We start from the raw sequence: 12,115 nt of genomic DNA on the forward strand, positions 1-12,115 counted from the left end.
TATTAATAGATCTCTACATAACTGTGGAGAGTCTCTCTCTAGTCTGGAGAATGAAGACCTGCAAGTCATTTGGAATTATTCATTTTGTTAAAATAAAATTCAAATAAAATTTTAAGGGGGTCTTTGGTTATTGGCATTGTAATATTACTCCATAGAGTTTCTCCTTTATTTGATACAGGTGTTATTTATTGTGCTATCCTATGTGAGAACTGGCTAGTCTTTCTTCCATTATTTAAGTCGAGCAGTTTTTTATTTAAGCAATATCATAGCTAATCAACTAGATGGCAAAGGAGGGAAAGACACATAGAGGGAAGTAAGATGGACAGTCACTGAATAAATGCCTTTCCCCAAATAAGTATGAAATCATTGCCAAATCAGAAGAATTTGCTTCTTAATACTGTGTTCATTTATATATAGTCTAATTTTTTATTTTTTATTTTTTTTTAGAATCAGTTTAAGGATACTTTAAAATTCCTTAAGTAGGTGTTAATCTTTTGTGATTTACATTTCAAATAATTTAGAACTCCCTGCTGACAGTGAGTCTGAATTAAAACAAAAGAAGATTCAGAATTTCAGAAAACGGCACAATATATTGAATGTAGATGAAAGATTTTTTATTACTTCCTGGCAATTTAAATGCTAAACATAGGCATATTTAATAAGGTAAATAGTGGGCTTTATGCTTCCAGCCGGTGTTCCCTTGACAAGCCATTGTGAGTAAAATAAAAGTCTGGGAATTAAGTGTTTGTTCCAGGGAGGTTATTACCCTTTTCAGGATGCAAGCAGCGACCTGGCATCACAACACTCTAACACTTAACTTCAGCAGGATGAACCTTTTAACCTCAGGTATTTTTGGCCTCTTAAATACTGCTGTTTAAGTTTTAAAATTCCAACCAAAACATTTCACAAGGAAGATCAATTCTTCTCGCCAAATATGGCTTTTAGTATTGTAAAGCCATCAGATGGGATTGAAACCAACTGTCCTACAGCACATGAAACTTCTGTTTATCTATTTGCAATTCAATGGGTCAGGAAAGACAGAATAAATTAGTCTTAAAATGAAAGAAGTGTCTATATAATTAGTACAAATTGGGATTTTTCCCCTTCTACTCTCAGGCTCAATCAAGGTGTGTTGAAAATATATTGTCAGGTACTTTGAGTGTGGGAAGTTTTCTAGGTAAGAGGAGAGTCCCTTGAAGTACTCATGGAAAAAACAATTATTTGAAAAGTGTCTTTAAAATATAACCCAGCTACAAACAGCTAGTCCCCCTCTGATCTGTTTAATTATTGATTTTCTGTTGGATGTGTTCTGCCTTTCAATTCATCATTGTCCCTGCCTTATATCCCCTCAAATTTTTCCTTTCTGAATTACATGTTCATTAGGGTAAATTACATTGCAGTGAGTTTTCCTTATTTCAACCTTCATTAAACTTTAGGTCTTAGTACCAGCACTCAGTTGCAAAAAGATTCCATTGGAGTTGTGGGATTACTTAATTTTATGCAATGTGTTAAATTTTCAGAAATGGAACTTTGACAACCCATTGGCACTCAGAGTCCCACTGCTCCAGAGTCCTGTTCTGTTACCCATTCCCCACAGCCTTGTTCAAATTCCTATTCCATCTTTTATACTTTTCATTATCTCACTCTCCTGAACCTCTGCCAAATTCAATTCTTGCTACTCTCATCACTCTGACTGAGAAAGGTGGTGAGATAAATCTGTATTCAGCTAGCACAGAAAATAACTTCCTCTGTTGTTAACCCCTATTTCCTCAAGAGTCTGGGAAGTTTTTCAATATGTTACTCAAAGAACTCAGGTAAAGTTAGAGAAAGCATAAACAGCAGGACTGAGATAGACTCAGTACCATGCAACTCTATGAGTGAACACATTTTTCCAGTGCGATTAACAATTTAAGATAGTTCTAGATTTTCTCATCTTGTACTTTTCCTTCCAGATGGAGCACATAGCTAGAATTTGATATTTTGGAAGCCAGGAGAAATCCAGCAATCACATTCCAATTTCATATTTTCCTGTCAAGTACTATGTCCAAACTCTTTTGGATGCCAGTTTTAAGAGGGCAGAGTAGGAATTTTCTTTTACATTTTAAAGTTTTAGTGTGGATAATTATTTATTATATTATAAATTCTTTCATTCACCAACCTCTTTGGCAGAGTTCTTAGTTACTCATGAAATGCCATCTTTTAAACTTTGGGGTGGCAGTTATAGGTAGCTCTAGTAAGATCACTTTGCTAAATCTCTTGTGAGATTAGCATATCTTGCTATCTGATCTTCATCATCTCTGTCACTTCCTCTCATCTTTCCAGAATACTTTTGCCCCTTTGGTAATTGGTGTGCCTGAATTTTGGCTTCGTAGTGTGGGTCTCATATGGCTGCCCACACTCATGATTAGTTTCCAGAGATAACTTTTGCTACTCATTTTCTAATTATTAGTGCCAGAAGTAGCTCTGTCAGTTGGAGAACAAAGAATAAACAACATTAATAAGTACATCCAGTATACCAGGCAGCCACTGTGCTAAGTACTAGGGGTACAAAGAAAGGCTCTCAAGGAGCTCCCAGTCCAGTAGGGGAGAGAAGAACAAAAAAATGTACAAACAAGATGTGTATGCAAAGATAAATTGGAGCTAATCAATAGAGGGAGAACACTAGCATTAAAGGTGCTCAGGAAAGGCTTCTTGTAGAAGGATTTCAACTGTGTTTTGCAGGAAGCCAGAAAGCAAAGAAGATGAGGGAACTATATTCCACACGTGGGGGATTGTCAGAGAAAATGTTCCTGGAATTGCAAGGAAGCCAACATCACTGAAAGAAAGGCGGGAGATAGGAGATAGGAGAAGACTGGAAGGGCTTTAAAAGCCCATCAGAAGATTTCATTCTCAGTAATAAGGAGACAGTAGACTTGATTGGATAGAGGAGTAATAGAAATGTTTTCAGGAAGATCACTTTGAAGATTGAGTAGAGGGAAGGGCTTGGGACAGAGAAGCCAGCAAGGCTGTTGAGAGGATGAGGGTCCACCTAGGGCTGGAGGCCCAGTCCGAAGAGAGATGTTAGGTAGATAGAAATGACAGTACATGGCCAGAAATTGGAGTCAGGATTCTGAGTCAGAGTCACTGGGAGGAGGATGGATGAACTTCATCTTATTGCCAATATCAGATTATAACCTACATGATGTGCCTCTGATGGTGCTAAAACAGGTATTAGGGACATTGGTGGGGCAATATGGAATGGTTGCCAAAAGTAACCTAGTGTAGATGGCAGAGGGTTCAGGAATCAAAGGATCCTTGTTCTGACATGGTTTACACGTGTGATATTTGGGTGAATTGCTCTCTGAGTCTCAGTTTATTCACCTGTAAAATAAAAGGATTATACAGGATGATCTTTAAGATTCCTCTAGCTCTAACTCTTAATCATCTGACTTGTCTGTTAGGAATATTGTCCCCATTGTCTTGCCCAAAATGTCTGAAATTGTAATTTGGCTCAATCCTATGAATCAAGACATTCTACCTCTAAAAGCTTCTGTTTAAATCTAAATATAATACCTTGGAAGAAAAATCCTTTAAGTCATTTACTCTCAGCTATGACGTTTATAGCAAGCTTCTATATTAGAAAAACAGGGAGCTGGTTCTTGAGATGCTGGTGCACAGAAATAGGGCACTATTGTTGGAAAAAAGGATAAGTGGCCTCAAAGTAAGGAACACGTGTTCAGATTCTGCTTCTAGTGAATATTGGCTTGTGATCCTGGGCAAATCACTCAACCAAGTGCTGAAAGAAGTGCCAGCCTGCACTGATAAAGGGAGTGCTGGTAAAGGGAGTTGCCAGTGTGGTCTTAGGTCCAGTTCCCATGTCTGTCCTTAGAAGGCAGAGTAAGATGAATTTCTTTCTAGTAGATAGAATGCTAGACTAGAAGATGACATAGTTTTAAATAATGCTTCTGATACTTTTTGTGAAAAGTTGTAAATTAATTTCTTTAATCTTCAGGCAGCTCTTTCAGGTTTATCTACTAGGTTAAAGATAGATATAAATTTTCAGTTTTTCAGGGACCCTTACATTGATTAAGAGAAAATCATGGTTGGTTGGGCTTTCACATTTGAGGACTCTAGTCAACAATAGAGCAATATGAGGGCACTACTCACTTGGTATTTACTATGTGCCAGGCACTGTGGTAAGTACTTTTAACAAATATTATCTCACAACAACCCTGGAAAGTAGGTGCTATTATTATCAGCATTTTATAGTTGAGAAGACAGAGATTAAATGACTTATTTAGAGTCATCTTCCTATTAAATGTCAGAGATTAAATGACTTATTTAGAGTCATCTTCCTATTAAATGTCTGAGGTTCAATTTGAATTTGAACCTTCAGTGCTGTACCTTCCTATGTCAATAGTAAAAGGAGTAGAGGACATAAGGCAGTACCAAGATAGATTTTGCCATCTTAGCAAAATTTGCTTAATATTTATTTATTTTTTTTTTTTTAAAGAAAGTTGGACTTTCCTGGGCCGGCCTGACTGATACTAAAATAGGCTTTTTGTAGCCAGCATGCCCTTGTCAAAGACCCTAAAGCAATGCTAACTTCCCAATGATTCTGCTCTCAGAATGAGCCAGCCTTCAAATCCAAGGCTCCACCTGAGAATGATTTCCATTATACGCCATGGAGCAGACTTCTGTCTGGACACCCACCTCTTATTGATTCAGGATCTCCCAGAGATATTTTAGGTATTTTAGCTGTTGACCAGAAGACCCTCAGGGAAAGGAGACACTCAGTGCCATCAGAACACCTCTGTGCTGGGGATTGGAGAGAGAAAAGGCAGGAAGAAGAGTAGGACCTTCCTGAGGGCCAAAAAAACCTTCTATCTTCAGGATTCTTTCTTCACATTGGTTAACCAATACAGAACAGCTGTCATAAGGAAACCACCTCAGCCAGGAGGAGCTTCATCTCCTAGATAGGCAGAGGTGTTAAGAGATTGTAGTGTTATGGGGTGGGGACAGAGTGAGGTGAGCCTAGGCACTCTGTGCACCATGGGGAAAAAAAAAAGACTTCCTTCCACTGGTCTTGTAGCTGTGAGAATCAACTTAGAGGAGTGACCTCTATCTTCCAGAGTATTAATGGGTCTAGAGAGTTTGCATATGTATAGTAAAATTTCAAAATGTGCAAATGTGAGTTTATGTTGAAATTACATCAACAAATAGAATATGTTGAAATTATTTCAACACAATTTGTAGGATAAAGATGCTTACTTGAAATATTGCTTCAGCTTTTCAGCATATTGCCTGTGGTCATCCAGTTATAATTAATGTTTCATAAGAAGATGTCTTGACTTTGCTAGGGTCATTGACCAGTTAAGTTTTTTTTTTTGTTTTTTTTTTTCCCCCTGAGGCTGGGGTTAAGTGACTTGCCCAGGGTCACACAGCTAGGAAGTGTTAAGTGTCAGAGGCCAAATTTGAACTCTGGTCCTCCTGAATTCAGGGCTGGTGCTCTATCCACTGCACCACCTAGCTGCCCCTTAAGTTTTTGTTTAAATGATATTTTTTTTTGTCTTTAATTTCTGTATTCCTGTAAGTTTTCTATAAATCAATGACCAGATGACCAGAATCAGGGGGAAAAAAGCAATTAAAGCATTCAAAAGATCGTGTTTCTTGACTGAAGCAATTCTTGCAGAAGAACTGGAAGTACTTTGTAGAGTAAAAATGAAGAACTCGGGGGCAGCTAGGTGATACAGTCTGGACACCTGAGCTCAAATATAGCCTCAAACTCTTACCATGGGCAAATCACTTAACTCAGTTGCTTTCCCCAAAATTGAAAACCTGATTGAGGCAATTTGTTAAATATGCCATAAGGCTAAGGATTAGGTTTGGATTTCAGTCTGGATTTCCTCGAAATTTTAATCTGAGAGTTTATGTAAATCATCTGTGAAATGGAATAAAAGTATTATTTGATGTTGCTGCTGCTCCCTATCTCCTGAGGTGCTCTGATGATAATGATCATAATGGCGCTTTCTTTAAATTACATAATTCTTAGAAGATATTCAGGATATTAGAATTGTAATATCCTAGGAAGCAGATATAAATAAGTGGATAGGTGTACACACACACACACACACACACACAGAGGTATGTGTATCAGAAATAGTTTAGTTACATAGTAAACAGTAGCTGACTTACCTATATTTTATCAGCAAAAATAATTAGATTCAGATTTACTGCAACTTTATTATGGACTCAGGCATAGACCATTTTCCTAATGCTCAGTTGAGTATAGTTGGTACTAAACAGAGTCTCTAGCCACGTAGAATCATTTTTCCCCCCAAGGCCTTGACTGCTGTTATTGGAACTTTTGTTCCATTGTGTTTCTGAAACTATTCAGCAAGCTACCCTGAGTACTGCTTTCAGCTCCTCAGTCCGAACTGTTCCTATTTCCAGAAAAAAATGTTAGGAGAATGAAAAAGGCATAAAATCTGGATTTCTTTACTGTTAAGGGCATGGAAGTATAGCAATATCTCTCTTGTTTTGTTTTGTTTTTTCATTCCAAACATATTTATGTTTAAGACTGGATCAGGTAGAAAGGAGTGTAATGAGAGGGCTTAAAAGATGATTATTGAGCAGAATTTAACAAGAAGAGAAGAGGACAGTGTTTATTTACAATGTTGATAGAAAGCAGAGAGAAAAATCCATGTTCTAGTTTCCCAGATCCCTTGAAACTTCCCCAGGTTGAGAAACAAGAGTTCATTGAAAGAATAAAGGAATAGAATTCGCAATATCCAAATATGCTAATTTTGTTTTGTTGTGACTGGAGACTGAATGAATTGTACTTTAGGAAAATGTCAAATTTTTCTTTTCTTTTTTTATGAAAAAAAAAATTCCCTTGTAGAGTTAGGCACCCCAGAATCCATGAAAATCATAGATTTGTTAACATCATCAACATGTTCATTTTTTTCAGCTCCATGTTCATGCATGTCTTTTAACCCGGAAACAAGAAGACTGTCCATAGGTCTAGACAATGGTACAATCTCAGTAAGTACATATAAATAAGATTTCTAGTTGTACTACTTCCCTTCCTATGAAGTATATACTATATATTTATTGTGATGGGAATTATTTATTAGGTTTCCCCCTTCCCCCTTCAAATTAACTTTAATTTTCCTGCTTATGAAACTGGAAATTGCAGTGCAGCAAATTGTAGTTCAGAAGGGTATTGTGTGTGTAGGCTAAGTTGTAATCAGTCTTTCTTTAAATGCTGGCTAGGTTTCAACTTGACTTACTCACCATGTACTTGCTAGTTAGGATTAGGGGCATTATTAGGCAAATGAGTGAACTGCATGAATCTGTATATTAGTTAGAGCAAGCTGTGAGCATAGCAGCTTTGATCAGATTGTTAATCATGGTGTCATAAGCTTTTCCCCCACCAGCAACTGAATGCAAGGCAAATTTCTCCCTTAGATCTGCATGTCTGATCTTGACTTTGAGTTCTCCTCCTTTCCCTCCTTCTTTTTGCTTTTCTTTGCCTCTCAACTCCCTAAGGACTTTAAATACACAACCGTTTGCATAGAAATCACAGAAACTTGGTTCTCTGTACCATTCAGGAGGAATACTTGGCTAGTTCATAGTTTTGTGGAAACTCTGAAAAGTTACATATAAAAATCAAGATAAACATCTGTGAAAGTATACCAAGTAGCTAAACTCCATTCCATAAAAAATAGGTAGTAGATTTAGATAAGTAGTAAAAATATTTCATTTAGTATTCAGAACATGCGGTTGCAAGACACTTTAGAAAATTGGGAATATCCCCTAGATTTTGTTGATGTAGCAGGATATATCTCAGCAATCAACAGTTATTTAAAGTTATGTAGGATGGGTTCTTTTGGATTGTAAAGATTATCAGTCTGGTCCTCAACAAGCTTTTATAACTAAGACATTTTTCAAAACTCAGCTATTGATGACAGGAATTCTTGTCTGTTTCAAGCCTCTACAGGACTTCCTTCTCCCTCTCTCCCCCCACCTCAGGGATAGTAATTGGATTTTTGAAAAGAAATGCTTACTAGAAAGGAAACATTTTTTTAAAAAAAGGTGTGAATTCAGCATGAGACTTAAAACACTTTTATAGTGATTACTGTCAAAGAAAGAATTATTTATATAACATATAGATAGATTCTACCATTCAAGCCAATATAGAAGAAAAGTGGATTGCTGATGATGAAATGAACCTTGAAAGCAAGGGAAGTCAGCAGAATTGTTGGTGAAAAGAGACTCTTAGCCATTAGATAAAAATGGAGAAAACATACCTCCTTCACCCCCTTTTAAGTGGTACTGTCAGCAAATTGCTCTTATTATACATAACAAGTATTCAATCAATTGATTTTGATCTACTAGTCAGTTTTTAAGACAGGTCTGTAACCAACTTGAAACCATCAGCCTAATGAATTACTTAATCAAGTATTTATTAAGCTCCTACTGTGTGCCAGGTCTATTGCTAAGTACCCAAATACAAAGACAAAAGCAAAACTATTTCTACCCTCACTTTACATTTCATCACAGAAGAAAACATACATATAAGTTTTTCTCTAACAAATACCTGTTGAGAAAGGGGGCAGATGGAAGGCTGTGTGTTGGGAACATTCAGAAAAACTGGCTTGGCTAGATCCAAAAGCACATCAAGAAGAATTGTATGTAAAAAAGACTCAAGAGATAAATTTCATCCTTCCTTGTAGCCTGTCAGCATTTTCTGTAGTTCATGGAAATATGAATACAGTGCTAAGTCTACTTTTATTCACCTCAAAGGAATGGAAACTAGCCCTTATGAAAAAGATTTGGCTCCTTTAGCAAATTTTCCCCTAAAAATAACTCATTTGTATTGCTGAAGAATTTACATCACCACACCTTTTCTCTACTATGTAATTATAACACCAATGGCTCATTGCCTTATTTAAATTTCATAATTTGTTGCTGTTCACTAATTATTGGGTACCTACAATGTCAGGCTCTAAAAAAGCATAGTTAGTACTCACAAATGTCTGCTTTCTGGGAGTTTAACTTTCTAAAAGATCTGCACATATTAAGGAGTTGATTCTTTTTAAAGGACATCTATACTCTGTTCCATAAATATGGTACATAGAGGTAAATAACCACTCCTTATTTCATTTACAACAAAGAAATTAAAATAATTTTTCCCTTTAAACAAAGGAAAGGCTTCCATGACATTAATTTCAATTCACTTTTTTTTTTTTTTTTTTTTTACTCTTTGAATAGCTGTTTGTGTTTAAATAGATCAAGGTTCTAAAGAGAACAAGAGAACTTCAGTAGTGTTTCTAATCTTCCCATATCTGTGATGGTTTTTGAGATCGTTTTCGGGTTCTGGTTGTTGTGCCACAGTGTCCCTCTAATTGCCTCAGTTTCCCTAAATTGTCCTGCCTTAGTTTTCCTGAATTATTCTGCTTCAATCCCCATGGTTGCAACCCCCCTTTGTGACCATTAGGACTAAGATAATTAGGACTATAGCTGGCCACTCTGACATTCCAAAAGAGAAAACTCCAGATGTCCTATCTCAGATACCTAGTTGGCATCCTCTATCTCTATGTTCAGACTTCCTGTCTCCTAAATTAATCCTAAATTATCGAGAATTTATGGTTCTACCCCCCCACCCTGTTAGAACTAGATTGATGATCTGTCCTTAGAAATTCCTGCCATTTACCAATGCTCAGACTCCACCCCCTGTCAAGTACATATATTTCATTGGAAACTCACATTCCTTGCTGCTGCTGAATGCTTTGACACAACAGCCCTGTGACAAAAGTGGATCCTTTGGTTCCAGAAAAATCTCTCCCTCTCAGAAATACAAATAAAATATTAAAAACTCTCAAATCTCTATCTTGCCTCAGTTTCTCTGGCATTACGTGGTAAGGCTAAGCTTGACATTATTTGGGGGCCTATTATAAACTTCCAGAATTGTCCATTTTTGTAATCTGCCTTTTCACTGGTATCTATCAGAGTATGAGTAGGGGAAAAAAAGGAATAAAAAAATCAAAGCTGTTTTTCATCATCCCTGATGAAGGGTTTAATAGTATATTTGTAGATTTCATTCATTTGGTTCAATATTCTGGTTTGTAATTACTAGGAAGTTATCTGTCACAAATATGTATTTAGTTTTACCAAAATTTACTAACAGACCTTTGATCTTGCTCGGAAAATTTCAGAATTGGGTAACTTTTCCAAGGGAAGCAAGTTTTTCCAGGAGCTTATCCATCATTACATTTCAGAAATATTTTCAGAATCTTTTACTACTGAAAGCTAATAATGATTCTAGTAGTTCATTTTCATGTCAAAGCTGTTTCTCTTTATTATATCTATTTTAGGCCGCCTAACAATGAACATATTATTGAGTGCCCACTTTATACAAACATCATCCTAGGTTTCGTGGGGCATAAAAGAAGTTCACTTCTTCTCTAAGTGAACTATTTAGTTTGTGCCACTATTTTAATGTTCCACATGTTCTTGTCTTGTCTTCCAATTAGACTTCAAACTATGTTCTAGACTTTAAAGTATTTTTGTGGCAATCACTATCTGAGAAATTGGTTTTCACATTGATAAATTTCATGAACTAATTGGAGAGATAAGGCATGAACATGTGAAAAATTAGATAGTAATAAACATGAACATCAGGCACATGAGATGTCATACAACAATACACAATTAAGTGCTTAATGAGTAGTGGTAATAAAAATGATAACCCATATTTATCCAAGACTAATTGCAATCCAATAAATTAGGTGAATTAGCAGAAGTATTTTTATCTTCATTGTACATATGAGGATTCTTTATACTTTATTAGTCATGTGATTTCTGTAGCTTCCATTTTGTGAAGGAACAATTGTCTAGCTGCTTTTATTCTTCTCTCTGTCCTTGGCTGATTTTTTTTTTTTCCCCCTGAGGCTGGGGTTAAGTGACTTGCCCAGGGTCACCCAGCTAGGAAGTGTTAAGTGTCTGAGATCAGATTTGAACTTGGGTCCTCCTGAATTCAAGGCTGGTGCTCTATCCACTGCACCACCTAGCTGCCCCCCTCGGCTGATTTTCCAGTCTTTAGAATCATCCTCCCTTACAGGTACTTTCATCTACCACCCATTCCTCCTCTATCTCTAAGCTCTTCCTTTTGTTTTATCTTTTCCCCACTAAAATGTAAGCTCCTTGAGGTCAGACTTTTTTTTTTAATTGTGTCCTCAGTGCTTAGCATAAATTTTTTGCACATTCTAATATAGCAAATATTACTTATTATAAAGTGCTTGTTTCCTTCTTTCCTAATGGACTTTTGTCCTAGGAACAATAAGGAGCTATTGAAAATTTAAAGAAGGAAAGTGATTAATTGGTAGCTAATGAGTAAAAGTGAATTGGAAAGTATAAAAAGAAGGGAGAATAATTGGAAGCTGTTGTACTCTGATAAGGGCCTTAATATTTATAATGAGTAGAGGAAAATAGAACTAAATGTATATTAGATACAGATTTTTAAAAGGCTAGAATGAAAGAATCTTCCAAACTTGGGAGGATAGACAGTAATGAAAAAATAATAAAAAAATTTTGTGGCAGAGATAGAGGGGTAAGAAGTGATCAGAATAGTAAAAATCAAAAGAAGCCATATTGAAGGACATTTTTGTCTGAAGTTGCTGAGACATCTGGGAGAATGAAAGCTAAGAAAGAGCCCCTGGATTTGATTAGGAGATTATTCAAAGACTCAAGAGAATCATTTTAGGAATATAATGGAGGAATTCCCTCCTTATTTTTGCATCAGACTAAATGACTTTTAAAGTCCCTTTTAGTTCTAATATTTCAACACCTATTAGATCACAAACTTCAGTGGAGCCCTGGGTACAGAAACTAGGCTTTGAAGGTAATTTCCCTTGGACTTAAGTACCACAGTTGTCCATGATTTTATCAATTTGGGGAACACTCTCCAGTGATACAAATCACCACTATTCCATATCTTCGTTGGTAGTGTTCAAGAGCTGCTGTAGTCAAAAGCATTAGTGACTTGATGGTCAACCTTCTGGTGGTCCTCAAGGAGCAAATATACAGTCTGTTGGTAGGTATGTATTAGAAACCTTTCAACTTGGTAAGATCT

The 12,115-nt window shown here is 36.4% G+C and overlaps 1 protein-coding gene across 2 annotated transcripts in view; it reads left to right on the forward strand.

The window, feature by feature from the left end:
- WDFY2 (WD repeat and FYVE domain containing 2) overlaps positions 1–12,115 on the forward strand; it is a 146,746-nt gene that overhangs the window by 78,959 nt on the left and 55,672 nt on the right. For both annotated transcript variants that reach the window (XM_074304789.1, XM_074304788.1), the window contains exon 3: positions 6,950–7,023. In XM_074304789.1, the coding sequence (XP_074160890.1) occupies positions 6,950–7,023 (74 nt within the window). The remainder of the gene's footprint in view (positions 1–6,949; positions 7,024–12,115) is intronic.

This window comes from Sminthopsis crassicaudata, chromosome 3 (assembly GCF_048593235.1).
Source record: "Sminthopsis crassicaudata isolate SCR6 chromosome 3, ASM4859323v1, whole genome shotgun sequence".
Taxonomy (NCBI): domain Eukaryota; kingdom Metazoa; phylum Chordata; class Mammalia; order Dasyuromorphia; family Dasyuridae; genus Sminthopsis; species Sminthopsis crassicaudata.